The sequence below is a fragment of the Zonotrichia leucophrys genome, chromosome 1, assembly GCF_028769735.1.
Source record: "Zonotrichia leucophrys gambelii isolate GWCS_2022_RI chromosome 1, RI_Zleu_2.0, whole genome shotgun sequence".
NCBI classification, from domain to species: domain Eukaryota; kingdom Metazoa; phylum Chordata; class Aves; order Passeriformes; family Passerellidae; genus Zonotrichia; species Zonotrichia leucophrys.
Window position 1 is genome coordinate 86,718,194 of NC_088169.1, and position 22,925 is coordinate 86,741,118.

Consider the following 22,925-nt stretch of genomic DNA (forward strand, 5'->3'; position numbering starts at 1 on the left):
ATGTCAATTTAAAGCTGAAAAACAATGAGAGGTTCCATGTGGAAGAAAAGAGAGATTAAATGTGTATAAAGGGATCCATAGGACAGGATCTTTGGATTTGAGTGGAGTCCTACAGTGTCTCTTTATTCACCAGAATACCTCTCCTCACTGCTGTGCCACAGAAACTGGAGCAGTGTGGGAGCAGCAAATCCAGGACAGCAGCTGGAGTATTTATCTCACCTTGCACTGGAGCAGACAATACCATCATTGCTCATACCCTGTACCATATTTCTGAGGCTGTGTATCTCAGTGTACTGACAAAGAGCAAGCTAAGGAGCAGAGGACTGCAATGATTTGCCCTCGGTTATCCTTGGAATGGGATCCAAAGGACAGATGGGACCCTAGAGGGCTGAATCCTGCCTCTGCAGTCCTATTATATGCTTATTTTTCTCCTGGCACTGGGGTTGCTGAAGATCTGTAATTTCACACATCACCACTATATTTTTTGCACTGCTCCTCTCTCCTAGCAGCAGATTTTCTGGGGACACTTAGGCAGAGTCACACATGTCAGGCAGAGACACCCGGCACTTGCAGTGAGGTCCGCCTGAATGACCCAAGCATGCTGCCTCCTGGAAATGGGAAACCCCATTCCTTGGAAGGGATGACCCAGCTGGGAAACCAGCTTCCCTTCTCCATGCATCAAGAGGCAGAGCAACAGCACTAAGCCTCCTACCAGCCTGCTTTCTCTGAGGGGATGTGCTATGCCTAATGTGGGAAACAAATAAACGCACTTAGTACAATACAGGAAGGGCCATGCTGGAGGAAAATAAACCTTTAGCTGGCTGGCAGCCTGTCAGCAATGCCATCCGGTTTAGATTACAGCTCCCCAGGGTAACATTAGACCCTTCCCTGCAGAGACAGAAGAATGAGCCAGAAGAGTCACGCTGGACCCTGCTCTGATGATTTACTCCACCTCTGCAGCAGCAGGCACAGCTGAGATCAAGGTCCTGCTGTGACACACTTTGTGCATATTCAAAGTAAGGGGTAAATGTTTATCCTAAAGAATTGATGTGACACAGGCAATAAGTTCATGTTGCTGCTGAAGCCTGAGCTCCCATTAAGTGCTACTGCAGTAGCATGGACCTTACTGCTGGAGAAAGAAGAGAAATTTCAGCTGCAGGAAGCACCCTCACAGCAAGTGAAACACCTAATTTAATAAAAGCTTGGGTTTCTTTGTCCCAGACTATTTTTCAGCCCCAAAGAAAATGCATCACTCACTAACAGGGTGGAAGAAGTGTTCTTGAATCAATTATTTTGCAGCTAGCACTGAAAAGCTAAGTTATTCAGTGACAAAGGTCAGGCACAACTCAACTAACCCAGCGTTCACCTCTCAGCAAGACATCCAGATCATTGCTAGATGATCATCCATTTCAAACAAAATATCCTAGCCTAGCCTAGCTTATTCTACATTCAATGGGGAAAAATAGAGGCACTTCTATGGTCACTAAAGCAGGTAATTCAACTTGGTCAGATGATGCTGACCTAAAGGAGCATGTGAAGAGGACAGTTTGGAGCTACAAAACCACAGTACATGTGTCCAAGGCTAGCTAAGGTGGATATGGAAAAATCAGTGATTAGCAGAGGCTGTCTGGACTCAGGCCAGCACTTACTCCCTGCAGCTCTAAAACTTGCTTTTCTAAAATAAGAAAGATGATACCCTGCAGAATGACTGTTGATGCACTGTGTGGGCCAAATGTTATCTGTGGGCCATACCTCTGACTACTGACATAAACCAACCTGTTTGTGCATTTGTGCAGTTGTTTCTTTTTCTTATGGAAACAGACACAATCACATATCCAGGTTTCCAGAGCTGAGTCCTTTACTCCCTCCCTGCTCATCTTTGAAGAAAAATATCCTTAGTGCACATGACACCAGGGCAAACACATAGTGTTCCCCCAGCTCCAAATTTCAGTGTGATTTAAAGAGCAGACTGAAATCCAAATGTACTGGTGCACTGCAGCTGATTATGCCAGTTAGGACGTGCAGCAGCCACCTGAAGCCTTCGGGCAGTAGAATGTCTGTGCTCTACTAAAATCACCCATCATCACCTCTAGATATCACCTGTCTGATTGAGTTCAGCTCTCAATTACACAGGTGTACCCTGCTCAGTTTAATGGAGCTCCTCCTGGATTCACAGCTGTGTGACCCAAGGGAGAACCAGGACTGCTCATCGCTATTCTCTGCACTCATCTTTAGTTGTGCATTTGCCACTATCATCAGGAAGAGGTAGAAGAGGGAGAAAAAGCTTGCATTTCTGTTTGATAACAAATGAGAGTGTAGAGGAGAAGCACACATGCTGGTAGCCGGTAACACTAATAATATTCCTGTTTCAAAGAAGATTCTGTTCACAATTTCTTGTAGCACATCAGGCACCAGCTGTCAGCCAAGGTAATGAGCTACACACAAAGGCTTCCTGAAGCAAGGGGAGAGATACAAGAGGAGTTGTTAAATAATTCAATAATTGATGCACTGCTTACTCACCCTGTAACTCCAATACTGACAGGAGTGAAAAAAACCTCCCACAAATGTGACACTCATACCAACATTTCCCCATTTGGTGTTGAGGGATAGTCAAAGGCTCTGGGAGAAAAAATTATAGATTTAGTTGGATTTACCAGGGTGCAACCTAGTGTGGCGTAATGAGGCTCAGCTCCCAGTGATGCCTGACCTCTTCCCTGGCTTTTGGCAAGGAGCTTGTTGTTGACTGTTTGGGACCTCTTGGCTCAGGAGAGGAGTTTAAGTATGCAGACAAACATGGAGATAGAAGATTTAATCCTCGACTCTTACGGCATTACAGCTACGGGTGAAGTGGAGAATCCGGCAATCCGTTGATGCTACAAGCAGATTAGGCTGTCCTCGGGTGTCACCCACCCAAAAGCTGTGCCAGAGCCCTGCCTATCAGGTCTCATGCAAAAAGCTGATGGATGCTGCTTGGGATGTGATTGAAAAATCTGCTAAGATGCAGAAGTGGAACAGGAAATGAAGACTGAGCCTTTAACCGCATGGCTGGGTCCTGTCCTAAATGCAAATGGACAAAATCCAAATGAAAACAACAGAGCAATCATAAGAAGTCCAAATCTGGAAAACCAGATTGAGGGAAAATAAGAACAGGAGGAATCAGAAGGGTAGCACTTTAGGATGGGAGCACATAATTCAGTACTGTTTGACCATGACATATTCCTTCAGGTCCAAGGAGTAAGAGGTTGCCGGGTACCACTCTGGGAACTTTCAGATCCACCTTAAACCTGCAACGAACAGTCAACTCCATACCCCCAGAGAACCAGGGGTGCAGTTGAATCTCTCTTTAGTTTGCAATAGCTGGCGTGATGGAAACTCCTTGTCCTTACCCATCCAGAATGAAATACTTTGGATATTTTTCTATAAATGAATGTTGTTCTATATGTCAAGTTTTAGGAAGATGGTACTAAGGAAATGCCATCTCCTCTAAGCAGAGTTTGGGAGGGGTTCCAACAGGTCCCTAAGGTTGGATGATACCACTCAGCTATCTTGGTACCATCCGTGTGATGGTACCAAGCCCTGCAGCGCAGTAAACACACCTTAAGGATGAGATGCCATCGAGGAGTGCACCCATGGGAACCTCGTCAGGGTCAACAAGGCCGAGAGCAAGCTCCTGCACCCAGGCCAGGGGATAAAGGGATTGAGAGCAACACTGAGAAGGACAGGATGGATGAGAAACTGGACATGACCCAGCAATGTGCACTGGCAGCCCAGAATTCCAACTGCATCGTGGGCTGCATCCCCAGCAGTGTGGCCCGCAGGCCAAGGAAGGGGGTTCTTTCCCCTCACCTCCATCCTGGTAAAACCCCACCTGCTCTGGGGCCCCCAATGTAATGAGGACAGGGATCTGTTGGAGTAGGAACAGAGGAGGTCTGACAATGCTCAGAAGGGTGGAAAACCTCTGCTAGGGAGACAAACTGAGAGAGTCGGGATGTTCAGTCTGCAGAAGAGAAGGTTCCAGGAAGACCTTAGAGCCTCTACAGCACCTAAAGAAGATCCAAGAGGAAGCTGGAAAGGGACTTTTGACAAGGGCATGTGGTGATATGACAAGGGGGAATGGCTTCAAGTTGAAGTAGGGTTGAATTCAGGCAACAGGAAAGCTGGGGACAAACTTTTTAGCAGGAAAAGGGGGTAATGGTTTTAAACTAAAAGAAGAGAGATTTAGATTAGATGTTAGGAAGAAGTTAATTTACGTTGAGGGTGGTGAAACACTGGTATAGATTGCCCAGAAAGGTGGTGGATGCTCCACCCCTAGAAGTTTTCAAGATCAGGTTGGACAGCACTTTGTGCCATTTGATCCAGTTGAAGATGTCTGTGCTTGTTGCAGGGGCTCTGGACTAGATCAGCCTTAAAGAATCTGTGATTTTTTTCTTTGATTTGATACCCAGTGGACCAGCTCTGGGCATTAACCCAGCATCAACAGTTTCACGTGTTTCTGCAAAGTGTTTTGCTGGTTTAGTCCCTGGACTAACTCCCCAGGCAAACAACAAAGCCCCTGTGCAGGCGCAGGGAGAGCAGCAAGAGCACAGAGCTGGCAGCATGGCAGGGGAGTGGAGCTGCTGCCTGTGAGGTACCTGCTGTGGCAGCACTGAGCAGAGCTGAGGGATGCTCTGCCACACTCAGGGACGAGCTTTATTCCCTGGATGAAGGCACAGAACTGTTTGATTTGATTCATGAAAGCAGAATCCCCGCTGATGAGCATGAGAGCTGCAGAACTATGTAACAGATGGAGGTAAATAGGTGTGTCTACAAAACATTTTTCTGCCTCTGAGGCATACAGCCTTTTCAAGATCACAATGATTCACAGAAAGGACAGTTTGAATTACATTGTACAGTACTGATTAAGAGGGAAAATAATAAAAAGAAGATGATACACATAAGTGTAAATTGGAAAGGATGCTTCTAATCCTGGCTCTTGCAGACTGTTCAAAGAAGAAGGTAAAAACAACCACATGAATTTAATTGTTTTGGCTGATTTTATTCCTTTGGAAACAAAGAATATTTTTCCACCATCTGCAATGAAAATATATTTTACTTTTAACACGCAACCTGTCAAATTGTGTTTCAGAGTTTTAGCTTTATCTTCCATGCTAGGGGAAGATGCTTTCTGCTTAATTTACTTCAGGCTCTGCTTTGCCCCTCCCTGCATTTTCACCACCGCACTGAGACTTAGTCTGCAATTAGTTCTTGTGTACTGAATAGATGTGGGACTGTAAACTGCACAGCAATTCCTGCTTGAACAAAGATGCAGACTTTGTACAAATAAGTGCTTAATCATACTGCAAATATATTATTTTCCTTTCCTATATAGTAGTAGTCCATACTTACGTAAATGCAATTTTCCTAGCAGAAATGTGTCTGTGCTAAGGGTCTGAATTAGCCAAAGTCACACTGATCTGTCTAGACACACCCTACTACTTAAATATAATATCTAATATTAGGAAATATTCCTTCATTGCCACACCAGATGTGAGCAGATCTGTCCTTTTTGCACACCATCTATGCTTACCCACTGAGGGCTGTGAGGATTACTGAGGAGACTGAGGGCTTCTGGAGGGAGGTTAGTTTGCAGCTCAGAGAGGAGCATCCTGAGGGAGTTTTTGATGTGACTGCAGAAAGGAGAAGCTGACTACTCCAGGGATGGTTTTGAAAAGCCATCCCTGAGAAGAATGGAGGTCAGGAGAAAGCATAACTGAAAACAAACAAACCCTGCTTGACATGCTTGTGACACAATTCAAAACATCTCAGTATTGCTCTTTGCTCCTTAGGTGCCAGCAACAAAAGAGGAGAGGTGCTGCAATACAAGTAGCATCCTTTCAAAATGAGAAAAGACGCTCCAAGATGTAAAAAACCTGGGTTTAAATTAGGCATCAGGAAAAAATTCTTGACAGTGAGGGTGGTGAGGCACTGGAAGAGGTTGCCCAGTGAAGGTGTGGCAGTCCCAAACCCAGAAGTGTTGAAGGTCAGGTTGTGTGGGGCTTTGAGCAACCTGATCCTGTGGAAGGTGTCCCTGTCCATTGCAGGGGATTGTAATGAGAAGATCTTTGGGGTTCCTTCCAAGCCAAACCATTCTATGATACTATGATTCTATGAAAAAAGTCTTGAGAACATGAAGCACACGGTTCTTTTTCCATAAAGAAATAGAAAACAAAAGAATCCTGTGAGTACCTACCAGAACCCAGAAAAATCTGTATTTCATTGCTTGCTGTATGGTTCTGAAGACTCCAGAGTTGCCTCATAGAAGATCACATTGAAAAGGAAACTCAGAGCGATTTGCTAATTGCAACCACTTGCCTGGATTCTTCAATCCCTCTGCTTACAATATCGGAAAAACGAACCAAAGTGCTGGTGGTGGGCCCCTCTGAAGGAGGAGGTGGACCAGCTGCAGAACTGCACAGAACAATACCAGCCCCATCTGCTGTAACTCCTTGGAATTACCAAATGCACCCGGAGACTTGTTTCTGATGATTTCCCCATGGGTTTTAATTAAACTTTGATGCTAATAGTATATGAAATTCCAGAAGGCTCTCGAATAATGGAGAGACCACAGAGGACAACCTGGCTCATTAAGGGTCTGAAAGGACCAGTTGGCAAGTTCAGCTAGACAAACCCTAGAGGCTGCAAACAGAGGTGGTGTGGAGATTTTTAGGCCAGCACAAGATGATAGATATTGAGACAACCATCACTGGTCACATCACACCTGCAGTTGCCAGACCCAGCTGAGATAGATGACTTGTTGGATCAGGACACACACAGATGTGCACTGTGGATGCCTTCAAACTGTGAGCTTGGAACAGTTCTACAGCTGATGGTTTAGAGCTTGTTGGGCACACACTGAAGAGACCTGGCCTTCAGAAAGTGACCATCTACCAGACATCAGTCCTTTTTACACACATGAATCCAGAAACCTGTTTCAAAATCCAAGTCCAGCCAAATAATCCCAGCCACTGCAAAAAGCAATAGTTACAGCTTAGAAAAGGAAGTTGGACCTATGTCTTACATGAAGATTTTAAGGAATGTTGGCTGGTAAGATTGCCAGTTGGATAAGACTTTCATATGGATATCGTGAACTCTAGTTAAGATTGAAAACACAAAAGAAATAAGCTCGGCATTTTGGCTCAGAAAATAATTCCTGTAGTTTTGGTACTTCTTCTATTCCTCATGGATCTTTTATTACATGGACAGTCCATACCGTATATGCTGCACAAGGGGATATGGCCTCCAAAACCCCTTTTGAGAAAGGTTGTATTACAAATAAGTTTTGTTAAATGTTACTCCTGGAACCAAAATTTTGGTTTGGTTGGGGGGTTTTCAGGGAGCCCAGCAAGGCAAAGAGGCTTGTTCAGAAAATGGCAGCTAATGGGTGCTCATGTGCATACCCAAATCACATGAAGGGGAATTAATTCATGTGAGTAATACTCATCAATTTTATACTTGCTTTGAGAAACTCAGTAATTGCAATACGGCTTTAATTTTGAGACTGCCAAGAGTATTATCATATAGATATATTAATAAAAGCTATGTTTCAGGAATTAGCTGACAATATCAGCATGGAAATATGGTTAATGCTCCCACACTGCATTTTGCTGGAGGCAAATGTTGTTTCATTTCCAGCACCTTTGTTATTGGAAAGACTTCCTGTTTGTCTCACACCTAATCTAGCAATTTTATGGGGTAAAGAGGCAGTAAAATGCCCTCACAAAGTGATTTGTAGATCATGAAAATGCAGTGTGTGACCTTAAGAGTCATTTGCCAGTGATGGTGCTGACAATAAAACGCCTGGCTGGGTGGTAGGGGATGCACATAAATTGCTCACATTGCATTTGCACGAGCTGCACAAAAGGCCCCTGAGTCACGGTGGGCAAATCATCGACCCACACAGGTGTTTTTCCTAACCTTAAAACCAAGCATCATTTGGTTCTTTCCTCAGCACGCAAGATAAGCCCACCTCTTCTTCTCCTGGGCTCTGCTAAAGTGGCTCTGAGGAAAGGATGGAGGACATCTGCTTTTTGGTAGAAAGGCTGGGAGGGAGCAATACCACCAGGATGCAAGTGGCATTGCTTCAGGCAGGACATGCAAATGGGTGTGCCAGGTTAAGGCACACCAAAGGACCATCTATGGTAGGAACCATCTTGCTTTCTCCAGTGGCCCATGAGGTTGCGTAGGGCAGAGCGGGACAGATTGGATGAGATACTTCTTTAAAATACCCTTCCCGTCCAAAATAAAAGGGATATCAAACTCAATGGTGGGAAGGTTCAGAAAATGGCCATGGAGGTGGATGAGAAGTAAGGACATTGTACAAGTGCTTGGAAGGGAGATGCACTAGGGACTGCTAACTAAATAAGTCACATCAGGCTTGGGAAATGACCAAGCTGAAAGCCAGAGGTGAAGGCCAGGAAATTAGTTGAAGGCTAGGAAAATATTTTGGGAAAATAACAGTGTATACTTACTAGCGCCTTGGTGCTCAGCTACAGTCATTTTGGATACAGAATGCCAAGTGGGACAGATCTGGGTCTGAACAAATCTGAACATCTGATATATGTTCCCAACTTCAGCCCACTATAATTCTCTTAAGAATTTTATAATTGTTTCTGTTCAGGAACAGAAGTTCTTATAATTTAGAACTGGTGAAGTTTTCGCCTTTCACAATAATTGCCTTAAGGAGGATGAAATCCTTGTAAACTTTTAAGACTGACCTTTGCCCAGTGCAAGAAAGCAGTTGGTTTCCTTTGCCAAAGTCACCTCCCTTGTGCCACCTCCCAGACAGGGCTGATTTGTGAAGCAGAGGAGAAAAGGACTGATCCACCATCACAACACCTTCCTATGTTTGTAGAACTTATCCATGTGGGTATGGCCAACAGGTAAAGGACAATTCCCTCACATTACAACACAGATGCACAACCCCTGCACAAGCTGGGCAGTACTGCTGACCACCAGAGCAATATCTGTAAATACATCCAGGAGTAGCAAAATGGAAATGCTAAAATATGAGAACACAAATTCCTAAATCCCAGTCCCCACTTACTCATCTCATTCCTCCACTGTCGAAAGCTCCAGCAGAAGTATCTAAAGCAGCAGCTGGCTCACTGGCCTATCTCAGGTTATTTCCCTCCCACTACTGAATTTTCTTTGTTTTTCAATATATTTTGAGTCCTTTTTCAAAAGTCTCCTTAGATGAATTCAAGCAAACATCTAAATTATCTTACTATTTTGGTTACATTTATGAACCAGCTCAAAATAGATTTACTCTTCAAAAATTCTCACTATAAATTTTCCTTAGAGATTACAAGTTCACCAAAACCTGTAATGCAACAGGAAAAACAAAGCCTTTAGGGAAAACACTTGCATTTCACTCAAGTCTGACATGGAGAGTATAATTTTGATGTTCTTATTGGAATTCTGTCTCCAAATTCAGCTTTTAATTTCAATGGAACTATTTTATTTATTGACCAGGAAATGACATCCAGACAGATATTCTCTATACCCCCATCTCAATTTCTCCCAAGAAAGAAATGCCATATTTCGATTTGTGCTCTTTGAAAAGGCCTGTTATTGCTTTTTCTCCCCTGGGCCCCAGGAGATGTGCTCGGCCTCTTGAACCTGACTGCAAAAGCCAGAGCTCAATATGTTTCTTTAGGAAAATTGCTGTCAAGTCTACTCTGTGCTAGCAAAGGATGCTGTGTCTTGAAAAGGGAATGAATTTTACACCATAAGAGCCAAATCTTTCGGTGGTGCACATCAGAGTCATTTCACAGAAGTGTCTGTAACCCCAAATCCATGAAATAGTGAGGGTTCCCTTTTTAATTCCTGGCTGTCAAATGTTTTCCAATCTTGCAAGAGGAATTTGATGAAGAGGAAGGTTGCCTCGAACAGGGAGAGACACAGCCTGCTACACAGCCTTTTGTACAGGAGAGGACAGCAAGCATGGTCCCACTGAGGATGTCACATCACAAACACTCCTTACAGCAGACATGTTTCCTTAAATGTCTACCTTTTACTCAAATCCCTCCACCTGTCAGTCCCTATATATCCCACCTGAGAACCAACCTGAGTAAAAAGAAAAGGAAAAAAAAAAGTCATAACTTACAGAAAAGATATTTAAAAGTACACGTGAATGATATGATTTTTGTGAAATTATGGACAAGGTTGTCCAGATAACAGCTGCCTCACACAGTGGAGGGCAGACAGAGGCAGGTGGGTATGAGGGCAGGGGGATGGGATAGGATGGGATGGGACATGAGGTCTTTTGCTCTGCTGCTTTCACAGCTGGGATGAAGGTGCTTCCTCCCATTAAGAGCAGTAATCAGAGGCTCCACAGCCGGATGACCAAGGGAAATCAACACTTGTGTTGAACCTTAGCAGCAGGATAAGATGTAGACTGGATGAGAGGGAAGGATTTCTAATCTCCCTCCCCAAACCTCACTCCTGAAAAAGGGATTGATAGATGTGCTGGCAGCCCCCAGCTGGTGCAGTGTGGCCAGGTGAGGTCCAAGATTCACAACAGGATTTTTTTTTTTTTTTTTTTTTACAGAAAACATGTAAATACGGTGAGAATTCTTCAGGGTCAGGTTATAGAAACATTTAGGTTGGACAGAACCCTTAAGATCATCAGCTCCAATCGTTAACCTTACACTCTAAACCATGTTCCCAAGTGCCACATCTTTTAAATATCTCCAGGGATGATGACTCCACCACTGCCCTGGGCAGCCTATTCCAGTACTTATGGTGAAGGAATTTCTTCCTAATATTCAATCTCAACTCCCCTGGCACAACTTGAGGCTATGATGTGTTGGAGGGTTTAAGAGAAAGGGACAGTTTGAGGAGCTGAATTCCTCCCTTCTTGCTCCAGATGACAGGTCTCAGCAAGTTAAATGCATCTTTAAGAGCTTTGACAGTCATGGAGAAGTTGCCATCAAGTAAGACAAGATGATATATGAGTTATTCTGCAAGAGCTCTCCCTGGGGAAACATGTGGCCCCAAGACTGAGTCAAGGTAAAATTTATTATTGAGTCCTTTGAAGTTTCCTATACCCTCAAATGAATGTCCCATTGGCTGGGTATTTTGTTACTGCCTCTTAAAAAAAGCAATGCTAAACTCAGCTGCACATACAACAACTCTCACTCCAAGCCTTCTCAGCCTTGAATTCAAATAGATGAAGGTTTCAGTGCATACACTTCAGGGAAGATGGATCCTGGGGGTTTGCCTGAGGTATCAAGAAGCAGGAATGAGTGCATTTCAGACAGGCTCTCTCAGAAGGTGTCTCCATGCCAGGGCTGAGATTGCTTGCTCTACCTTTATTTGACATCACACAATTTATATTCCACAGCCACAGCGCTGCAAGAACATCTCCCCAGCCTGCAGCTTCATTTTCAGCACACAGCAACCCCAGCACTTTAATTGTCCCATAAACGTGATGGAAAGGATTTGATGCAAAGAGCTGTTAAAATGCCAAATATCTTGAGCACTGCAACTAATGAATGGCTCCCAACGATTCATGTTTCAATCTATATGCAAATGTGCCCTTTGGTTGGCTTGTGCTGGACTTTTCACTGCTGTGTTACAGCTATCCAGGGAAGCCTCACACTCATAGATCAGACAAATACAAGGCATAAATGGGAGAAGACTTAAATTATTCAGTGTTTATGAGAAAGAGAATCCAAACAGCAGAGCTACACTTTGCTTTTTATAATAACATGATTACAGATGAGCCCTAAGCAGACCTAAAAAATCATTGTTTTTCTCTCCCACCCCTTCCTCCTTGCTAGCAAAATACACAGCACAATAAATCACTTGGCAAAGCTGAATGTGTGCTCAAAACAATGTATGTCAGCTCCAGGTAAAGCCAGTGCTCACACAGCCCAAGTGGAAGATGTCTGTGAAAGATTTCAAAACCTGGTCTCTGCTATTCTTACCCCCAGCACAGGAAAACATCTCCTGGAGCATTGGGCAGTCACATCTATTTCTGCTCATTTACAAACTGCACAAATCCCCTTCACCTGCATTGCAGTGGGCAATTCTGGTCTTAACAAGAAGAAATTAAGCTGGAACAGTGAAGATAGGGCTGCTGCCATCATAAGCAGACTACAAAGTTTTTTTTAAAAGGCTGAGGGAAAATGATTTTGTAGGATTTTGGTCAATTCCAAGGGTACAAAAATAAACAGTAACTTTATACAAACAATGAGAATTGGCAAGAAGGAGAAAGGACAATTTCATCCAAAGGCCAATCCTGACACAAGAGCAGGATGCCACAAATATCCTCAAAAACCAGAAACATGAAAATATTAAGGACCATCTTGTTCATGTAGGCCTTGTGGAGTTTAAAGCTGAAGCTGTACTGCAGACTTTATATCCAAAGAAATGCCAGAGGTATCACAGGAATTGCAGAATGGGTAGGAGCAAGGAAACTGTTAGACTTTGGCATTGCCCCCAAGAGTCACCTCCCCAGCAGCTCTGACAAACCAGGAGAGCAGAGCTGAAGTCTCTGACCAAGCCTTGGCTCTTGCAATGTTTCAAAATAATTGGAACAACTTCCTTGTTTTGCAGTTGAACCAAAAAGAACTTTATAGTGTGAGGCATCTGCTGTGCTTGATCCCTCAGGACCTTAATATCTGGCTGAACTTTGGTTTCCTTTATCTGCTTGGATTAGGCCTCCACTGTTTCTCCTAGCTCTTATTTCCACTCTTCTCCCTCTAATTGCAGGAGCAGGTTAGGGGGACACTAAGAAAGGGAGAAACCTGCAACAGCAGCAGTGCTCTTCATATGGTCTGGACACAGTCAGGTGCCTACAGTAACACAGATACAGTAATCTGAAAAGTCTAGCTTAAATGGATGAGATTAGCAGGATCACAGAATATCCTGCATAAGGATCATCCAGTCCAACTCCTGATGCAGAACTCGGTCCTCCACAAAATACTTACATTTTGCAGCATGTTTTATTCCCCAGCAGATAAGTGGGTTTGATTTCTGTTGGGCTGACCCAGCAACAGCAAATCTGCAGCACCTTGGATTTGAGAGTGGGCTATGGGAGGGTTGCCTACAAGAGCAAGAAGAAGGATCTGGCAGCAAGAGCCATGCAGCAAGCAGCAGCCTGCTGCCATTTGCCACCAGGAGAGCCCTTTTCCAGGCCAGGCTGTGGGCAGGACCAGCACACTCTCTCTGTCTCCAGCCCAGCTCCAAAAACATCTCTAAGTTAAGTAACAGAGGGAACGTGCATGAATGAGCTGCTGCTGGGCTGTGGAGCCAAACTAACTTGTCAGGCTGCCAAGGCAGGAATTCAGGCAGCCCTCCTTTTCCATCTTCCCTTTCTTTGTGCATGGAAATGGACTTGCCACTAGTAATTTGCTAGTAACTAAAGCTGATAAGTTTGGCTCCCTGCAAGCCCCTGCTGGGGAACAATATTGGCTTTTCTTTTGGATTACTGGGTGGAAGACGCAGGGCAGGCAGAAAGCTCTGTGTGCTTTCTCCTCCTCGCTGGAGCTGTGTGCTGCCCTCACTGCTCAGTTCTCCCTAAGGGAGTTCCTTGGAATGGATTGTTCTGATGGGAGAATGGAAGAGAAACAGTGTCACAGGCTCATCTTCAAAACTCCTGGATTTATAGCTGGGTGGAAACCAAGCAGCAAGGGCCAAATGCTCAGTGCTCATCTATCCCAGGTGATGATTTGGGGTTTTGTTTGACCTTGCTGGAGAAAGTTCTCAGGGGAAAAAAGGGTAGGATGGCAGGACTGTAAGCATGCTGTGCACATTCAAGAATGAGAAAAAAAAAAGACAAAGAGAAAGCTCCTTGGAAAGTAATACATGTCATGAACCACATAGATGTGTTTCCAAAATCTTATAGCAAAACTGAAGGAGGCAAAATACAAATATTGCTATTTGTAATTAAGCATCACATAAAGAGCAGTATTTAGGGCAATAGAGAGCAAAGTGTTTCCTGTGTGACTCAGAAACGACCTTCTGATGGTGTGATTTCACAAAGGGCCTGTACCTGCTAACAACTGGGTAACCTTACTTAATTACAGAGGGGTCCTTGCTCACCGTATCCACGCTGCAGAGATGTTTGCAGTAAACAATAAATTCAACCCAAACCTATTTCTCTGATATTTCTGAGCAACTGCCTGGCATCTGAACACACAGGGAGAGTGTCCAGAATTATACAGAAGTATGCTGCAGCCTTGCCTAGACAAGACACTTTGTTTTCAGATAATGAGCAAGGTGCTCAATTTTGATTAAAGCTCCGCAAAGGGTGAATTCAGACTGGTACAGAAGACTGTGATCCAGCAGCTTACCCACAGAGGGTAACACCCAGAGAGAGACATGACAGGCAGCCTGGAGTGATACCATCCTAGACAGAGTTGTAACAGGGTGCTATGCTGACCTTTTTGCCTGATTTGTTTTAATTTCCACACCCATTTTCCTTGGCACCACTAACTGCATCAGCCAGTTTGTGCACGAGGCCAATGCCTTGGAGCCTTTGGAAGGACAACCAAGCTTCTACATACCCCTACCAAAGTACGGCCTGTTTTTGTTGGGCTCAGGCTCCAGCAGGCTGGGGAAATGCTATAAAAAGCACTTCAGTCGCTCCACAAGATCTCTGGCATTCCTTCCACTCAAAGCTATCCTCAGCTCTTTGTGTCACTGCTGTAAACTGAAGCTATGTGAGTTCCTTCAAAGGTCCAGTGCTTTCTGCTGGACAAAAGCAGATTTACCAAGCAAGACAAAGAATTCAATTGAAATTCTTGGGTAAATTTGCTGTATTGAATCAATGTTTGACTGTGTTGACAAATGCACTCGAGTCTCTGCAGCCCCAACCCAGGATACGTGGTGGGACTGTCAGTCCTCCTCAGGCGAGATATGCAAAGGAGAAGCTGAGAGTGAGACACGTTAACCCCAGACAAAGGGAAAACACTACAATATGAAGCCCTAAATTATTGCAGAATCTACATGAGACCTGCTACACAACTTCATTCTTCAATTGACAGAATCACAGAATGGTTTGGGTCTGAAGGGACTTCCAGGATCTTGTTGTTCCAAGCCCCCTGCCATGGGCAGGGACACCTTGCACTAGACCAGACTGCTCAAAGCCCCATCCAACCTTCCTTTGAACACTCCCAGGGATAGGACAGCTTCTCTGGGCAGTCTGTGACAGTGCCTCTCCACTCTCACAGAAAATAATTTCTTTGTAATATTTCATCTAAGCCTGTCTTCTCTTAGTATAAAAGGACTTCCCTGGTCCCATCACTGCTGGCCAATATAAAAGTTGCTCTCCTTTATTACAAGCTCCCTTTAGGTACTGCAAGGTGATATAAGGTCTTTCTAAAGCCTTCTCCTTCTCAACCCTAACTCTCTCAGACTGTCTTCATATCAGAGGTGCTCCATCCTTCAATTTCTTTTAAATGTACAAAAAGACTATTTCTAAACAACCAAAGCAGAATTGTTCCTGGAAATTCAAAATCAATTTTTGACTAGATCCTATTTTAAGCAAGTTGTTTTATTCTCCTGCATGTCTAGGGTTCACATGCTGCTTTTGGGCCATCCCAGATGAGAAAATAGAAGTGGAACATTGTACAAGGTTAATCTGGACTACACACACAGAGTAATGATTTCCTCTAAGCCAATCAAGGATTAAGGCTAATGAGTATCTCTGCATCTTGTAACAGTCCATTTAGGGAAACAAGAAAGGACAAAAATAACCTGACTTGACCCGTTCCCTCCAAAAATATATTTTTATTAGTGCCTGTGGCGATGGAGTAAAACTAGAGAAGCTGAAGACAGGAATGATTCACTTACCTGTCGTAGAATCACCATGGTTCCTGTATAAACACATCAGCAATCACCAGGAATGGACCTAAATCAAAAGAAGTCAGCAATTAATGACTCTCCCACGACTGAAGAGACTCAGCTTGGGGACTGTCCCAATCCTACAGCACTTCCACAGCCCTAGGTGTGGAAGAGAGCTGGTAGCACTGAGACTCCCAATGCTTTCGTAATATTAATTCCAGACAGTGAGAGACAATCCTCTAAATACATCCAGATTAATGCTGGCACTGTGGCGAATGAGACTGGGACTGCAGGTCGCTTATGCAAGTAATATTTTGTAAACTGAGTCCTAGAAAGTTATCCAAGGATTAACCCAGCAAACACTCTGATACTGATTTATTACATGTGTCTTTGGATCCTGGGGTATGAACTAAAGCACGTGGAGGTGGGAAGTACTGTCCTTAACATGTGACATGGCTGGATGGGTTTGCATCTTTTCCTCCAAACTGCTTTCAAGAGAGGAAAGAAAATATCAAGTCCCCTAGCACAGCCTGAAACTAAGACCTGGAGTGGACTGAGTATTTCCCCTCTCTGCTCCAGCTGTTGTGCAAATTGTGTATTTGTGGGATTTACATGGGAAAGTCCCATGCTGCTCCTGAGTCTGAGCTTGCTGCTCAAGTGCCATTTCATGGCTCCCAAAATTAAGTGTGTTGGGGTGTTGAGATTGTGTGAATGAAAAATGCTTTCAAATAATTGAATTTCTGCAGCTTTTAATCTGTGAGTCATCCTTGCTACATGGCAATGAATAATAGTTGTATTTTTGGTGTGGAATGTTTTCCAGCAAAAATACTCATGCCTTAAAAGCAGGGGGACAGGCACTCGATCTCAGAGACACAATTCCCACAGGACACTGGACACTGAATGCTGATGAAGGATAATCTTGCAGGACACTAGATATTTCCATTCACAGAGGCAAAACACTCTGGACTCATCATAAAAACTTAAGTACTGTGTTTCAAGTTTTAGCCATAACTTTGATTTTTTTGCTCTCCCCACTAAAAAGCAAACATTTCTCAGGGGGATGGGAGGGAGAAGTCTTTCTACCCTCCCCACAATCATCTCCAGGTGGGATGTCCCAAAGAGACAGTCTCACCAAAAAAAAGGTACAATAATGTCCCATGCCAGTGTCTCTACACACTTTCCTCATGGCAAGGAAAGTGATGTCTCTTCCCCACCAGCAGCAACTGCTTGCATCCCTTTCAGCAAGGTACAGACTTGGCCTTTTGTGCTGATCCTGCTGGCTGAATTTTCTCTAGCCTCTCAGGTGCAGTGGGAAACAGGTGTTCCCATCCTAGCTAGAAAGGCAGGATTTATCTCCATTAGCTCCTGCAGAGACTGTAAAGGCCCAACAGAATTTCCAGTTATTCCCTTTTCCTCACCAGGCTGCCTGCACCACCTCTACATTTTCACAGACCACACATACGAAGTAGATAACTACCCCACTGAAATTTGTAGGCTTTTGCCATCCAAGTGCCTTCAACCACCTTAATGAAAACATCCATCTGCTAAAACCATCTACATGATCCACAAACACTCTGCATTGCCTAGAAAAGGAGCTGGTGTCCTAAGAGCAGCCAAGGCATCACTCTTCTTTAGGAAATACTCACTAGGCAAACTTTGGCCACAGGCCATATTTAATGAATTAATTTTGCCTTTCCTAGAAGGTAGATGAATGGTGGAAAATCACGTGCACACTTTAATAACTGAAAGGCTGCCAGGCACTTTTCCTAATTCTAAGATTGAACCTTCTCTGTAGCACTTTAAATTATTACTCTTCTCTTTAATTCACATGGATTGAAAATAACTTTCTAACCCTGCCAAGCAGTGAGCCCTGAGGCAGACTGCCTAGGGATGCTGAAGAGTCTGTTCCACTGGGAATAGTCAGTGAAATCTTAGTCAGGCTCAGAGCAGGCACTGTGGGAGGCTCTTCAGAGGTCTGTCCATGATGATCATGGGTCAGCGTTGAACTCTGGAGCAGGCAGCTGGATAGCAGTTGGAGTTCCCTGGCTGAAGGACATCTGCTATGGACAAGTCATCTAGTAGTTTCTTTCCTCCCTTTTTCTCTCTGAAAAACAGAGATCTTGCCCAACAAGGGAGCTCCTAAATACCCCAGACATAAACTTTATGCTAATCAGACAAGTGACCTAGGTGAGCTGGCCCCACTGGGTGTCCACATTGCAAAAACCATGCATGGGACATCTGTTTAGCCAACGCCACAGGCTGGGCTAAAGCCACAAGTCCACACCTCAGAAATGCTCCTTCAGTTTCTGCCCTGCTGCTGCTGAAGCAAAGTACTTTTCCATGGTTATCTGGGTTCCCAGCATTAAAACAACCTGGCGTGTTGGTATCCTGCTTAGCCTGGCCTGTGGTGATGCTGAATAATCTTCAAAAACTTGTGCCAGGTTTGGAAGAGTATTTACATACCAAATCCACTCTGATTTTAAACAGGACTTTGGTGCCCTGAATCTTTTGTGGGTTATTTTTATTTTCTGAAGGTGTAGCATCAGCTTAATCTTGTTCAGTGCATCCTGTCCCTTCATGATGCCTTTGCAAGAGAGGTTGCAGACAAGAGACAGCCAGCTTTCCCTATGGCTTGCTCAGCAGGGAACACCCCAAAGGGGAAGGGGCAGACTCCCCTGCCTGTTCTTCCCACAGGGATCAATAAGAAGGATTGGGCTTGTCTGAGCACCAGAGAGATCAGCTGCCTACTAATTCAGGAGGGCCCTGGTGGAACAAAACAGCCATCTGGACCCTCTGACCCTCGCTGGCAGGTGAGTGTAGGGAGAAGCTCTACAGATGGTCTGAGAAATGAGCTGGGCTAAACAAAACATACCCAGCACCTCTCCCAAATCACTCAGATGTAGCACAAGGGCACAGAGACAACCCTCTGGAATGTGTATTTTTTGTAAAAATGGTTCATATTGCAGCTTTCTGGCCATCACTGGTCAAGCATCATCTGAACTGAGCATCTGAGGGAGGCAGCGGGGGGAGGCTGAAAGGGCTTTAAAATACACCTGGATGCAGAGTGATGTTTGACACAGAACTACACATGCCTCTTGCTTGCAGGCTGTGGTCAACAGAAGCCAAGGAGCGTTTCAGTATGAGCTCTGCACCACAGTGATCTCCACTGTGGCTTTCCTGCTTCTGAGGACATCCTCAATACAAAAGGAACCCGACAGAGTTTGACTCTGGAGGGAGGAAGCCTGAGGAACCTGGACAAAGCCATTATGCTGCAATTGCAAAGAAGGGGGTTGCTACTCTAATCTCTTTAACTGGCACTTGTGTGCCCCTTGTTGGCACTTCAGCACTGGAGTCCAACCACATGACTGGCCATACTTCCTGGGGGATCACTCCACTGTGCTAATCCTCCAGAGCATATGCTTGTTAAGCATTGGTCAGAAGAAATTCAGGCATTTCACTCTAAATGTAAAATCGATTCCTTTCTCCTGAAGTTCTGCACCCTAAATGATTTTCCTAAATGGAAGTACAGTGAAAAAAAAGAATAATTAATTTATGGGGTGTAAACATTCAAATTCAATGCCTATCCCCAACTGTACCCATCTTGGTATAGAGCCTGTATTTTGGAGAACACCTTGTGCACTTTAAATTGTAAAAAACCTAGAATTTCATTCAGCTTGTGTCCACTTCACTTGACTGGCAGAAACGTGTGTCACCTTAGCTGCACAAAGAGATTTAACACGTCAGTGCTCTCTGCACGCTACTGCTTTCACCTCCTGCCCTCCTGCAAGGGATCTGAGAAGGATTAAGGATTTTTCAGCATATTTTACTGTTCATCTGAGGAATGGTGAATAAAAAGGTCAGACCTACAGCCTCAGAGACAAGCACCTTTGTCCTTACCAAAACCAGGATTACAATCAGGAAGGAAAACAATGGCTCTTGATCACGGTTAAGCTGACAAACCCCGCCAGTCTTTGGGATCTCTAACTGTGGGTGACAGCGAGCAGAAAGGAGGAAAGCAATGTCCCTACATACTACTCCTCCTAGTCTTTGTCCATCTGGAAGCTGGCATGGTTGGGAAGCTATGACAGTTTGTATTTTTGCACTATTCCTGGAGCCCTGAATGGGCAGCAGGGCTCTCAGGGCAGAAGGCCTCAGTCTGAAATGGCAGCCATTCATCTTCCCTGCTAGCTTGATCAACGAGCAAGCTCTCAACAGAGACAACCCACTGCTTCTCTAGGTAATTAGCTACAGCTCAAACTAGTCTTAGTGTTAAAAATTATTTAAGTAATTTGTTCTAGAGTCTCATCCTCTCTATCTGCCTTCAGCTTCTCCCCTGAGGCAGTCACAGCTTACCAACTACAACTGACCACATACATGGGCCTACATGGAGGGTTTTGTCTGGTCTAGTGGAAGGTGTCCCTGCCCATGGCAAAAGGATTGAAACTAGATGATCTTTAAGGTCCTTTTCAACCCAACCCAATCCATGACACTATGATGTTCCCCATTTATCCAACCTGAGCTTTGGACTACGTGTTACAGCAATGGCCATTCACTTGCACCTTCCCTTCCTGTAGCACAAGTATCTTCATCCTTGCCAGAAGAAATTGTCATTTCTAACTCCTCCAGAAAAACAAAATCCAGCCTTCTGGTTTTGCTACCCATTGTCTCCTTTAATGTGGAGAAAAGGTGCATTCCCATGGAAAGCAATGATATTGCCTGGAGGGCAATAAAAAGCAATGAGAATTCACCCAGAGCATTCACTGTTTTTGGTTTTTTTACACACAGGACAGCACACCTTGAGCTTTTGCTAGTGAGCAAACAGTACAAGATCTCGTGGTGGGGATGTGGGGACACAGCAAGCAGCACCTGGCCACAGGTTCCCTGCCACGGTGCTGAGAAAGTTCCCTTATTTATGCCTTAATTGCCGCCTCCGCACAGACGGATCAGCTTGGGGTCATGCTGACAAACGGCGTGAGGAATGCCAGGAAGCTCTCACCTCAGCAAGGCGGGTCACAATAGCAAGAAGCTGCAGAAAACATTGGCATTACCATTGCTCATGTGAGCGGTGCATCCATGACACAGCCTGCCTGTGGGCTCTGCCTGCACCATGAGCAGCACAGAGCCTGTTCTCCTGGAAAAGCTCTGACCCAAATTCAGTGAAGGTCAAGAAAAGCCTTCCCTACAGCTTTTGCATCAGAACTTGAGTGATTACCAGATTTCCAGTGAATGCTGGTCTCAGGAGAGGAATAGCTGCTTAAACAAGAGGTATGTTTTAGTGTCAAGAATTACCTGCCTGTCAGCTGCAAATCCATCTTCATGGACAGCTGAGGGAAAAAGACAGATTCAAGCAGAGCTGCAAGCTGACATGTAAAGGCAAACCTGATAGCAGGGTGGGTAAAGAGCCCCTGGGAAGCCCTGGATCCTCAAAAGGGTTCCTTGATGTGCAGTACTGTGCAACTAAACAATGGCCTTCAAGGGCTCTTTTAGGAGATGTGTAGCTTTTTCTCCAGCTATTCCTGCAACACTCAGCTGTACAATGATGAAAGGCACAGGATTAGTGCTAATTAGATTTGAGGGTACTCCCTGTCAGGCTTCTCCTTCTCGTGGGCGGATGCTGTTCACAGGGAAGACCTGGTAGTCTTTAATTGTGGTGGGGCTTTGTTTGGCTAGTTTGTTTGTTTTGTGTTTTACAAAAAAGGGATGTTCCAGACATCCTACAGATCTGGAATCTCAAAACCCATAAAATCCTAGCTACCTGGAGTAAAAACAACCTTTCCTACACAAAAGAACACAGAAAACCTGCTAATCAATTAGCCAAATAACTACAGGATGAAAAGACCACAGGTACCAAAGTAGCTTTCTGTAGTAAAACAGCCCAGCACAGGAGAAGCCTTGCTGCATTACATATGCAGATACTTTGCATTTCTGTACATTAGAGCTTTTTTTCTTCCGTGCAAACAGCTCCAGGAAGAAAGTGCAGTGCTAATGTACACGGCAGTCTGTCATTCTGCAAGTGCAACTGAAACCCCCGGAAATGATGCTCGTAACTGAAACCTCCAATAAACAGGGTGTCATCTACACAACATGAGTGACAGATGAGCGGCAGGGGCTGTGCAGTAGGTACTGCTTCCAGCCAAAGATTTCAGTATCCAGAAATAGGGTATGATTTTCAACAGACCCTGGGTAGAGATTAAAAATATGAAAAATATGGCTTCTCTCTGAAAACCAAGCATTTATAAACCATGTGCTGAGCTCTCCTCATTGGTCAGGCTGACTACAGATCAGCTAAAAATGCAAACAATGTTGTTTCTTTTGACCCAGCTAAAAATCTCAACAACCAGATTCCCAGCAGTATCAAATGATTGAGATAAAACGACTTGGGTTGAAACTGCTGATTTCCACAAGCTGGGAAATGTGGCACCATGAAATGCTGAGGTGGTGATCTCTGCTGAGACTGTGAAGGGTTTGAAAAGAAGCAAAGGAAAGCCATGTGATTCTCTGTGTGTACCTCCACCAAGAGCTGCAGCACTAATCAGAGGCTGTGATGACAGCTCCAGGCTGTGGCATACAGTTTGCTTTCGCAAAGCACTGCACTGGTCAGTGAAAGGACCATGGAGGCTCATTCTCCAGCTGCAGGGTCTCAGAGCTTTTTTAGAAACACAAAACAGTTTGAGATGGAAGGGACCTTTAAAGGTCATCTGGTCCAAATCCCTTGCCACAGGCAGAGACACTTTCCTCTAGACCAGGTTGCTAAAAGCTCCATCCAACTTGACATGCACTACTTCCAGCAATGGGGTACTGATCACTTCTCTGGGCAGCCTGTTCCTGTGCCTTACCATCCTCATTGTAAGAAATTTCTCTCTTATCTAGTCTAAATAAACTCTCCTTCAGCTTAAAGCCATTTCCCCTTCTGCTATCACTACATTCCCTTGTCCAAAGTCACTCTCCAGCACTCTTGTAGCCCCTTTCATTACTGGAAAGGGCTGTAACATCTCCCAAGAACCTTCTCTTCTCCAAACTGGACAAACCCAAATTTCTCCTCTGACTCTGTCATAGGAAAGGTGCTCCAGTCCTCTGAGTGTCTTCATGGACCT

General features: G+C 44.5%; 1 protein-coding gene across 6 annotated transcripts in view; it reads right to left on the reverse strand.

Annotated features, from left to right (window-relative positions):
• Positions 1-22,925, reverse strand: part of MYO7A (myosin VIIA) — a 99,012-nt gene that overhangs the window by 64,959 nt on the left and 11,128 nt on the right. For all 6 annotated transcript variants that reach the window (XM_064720496.1, XM_064720460.1, XM_064720486.1 and 3 more), the window contains exon 2: positions 15,841-15,898. In XM_064720496.1, coding sequence (XP_064576566.1) covers positions 15,841-15,858 — 18 coding nt within the window. In that variant the 5' untranslated portion in view covers positions 15,859-15,898. The remainder of the gene's footprint in view (positions 1-15,840; positions 15,899-22,925) is intronic.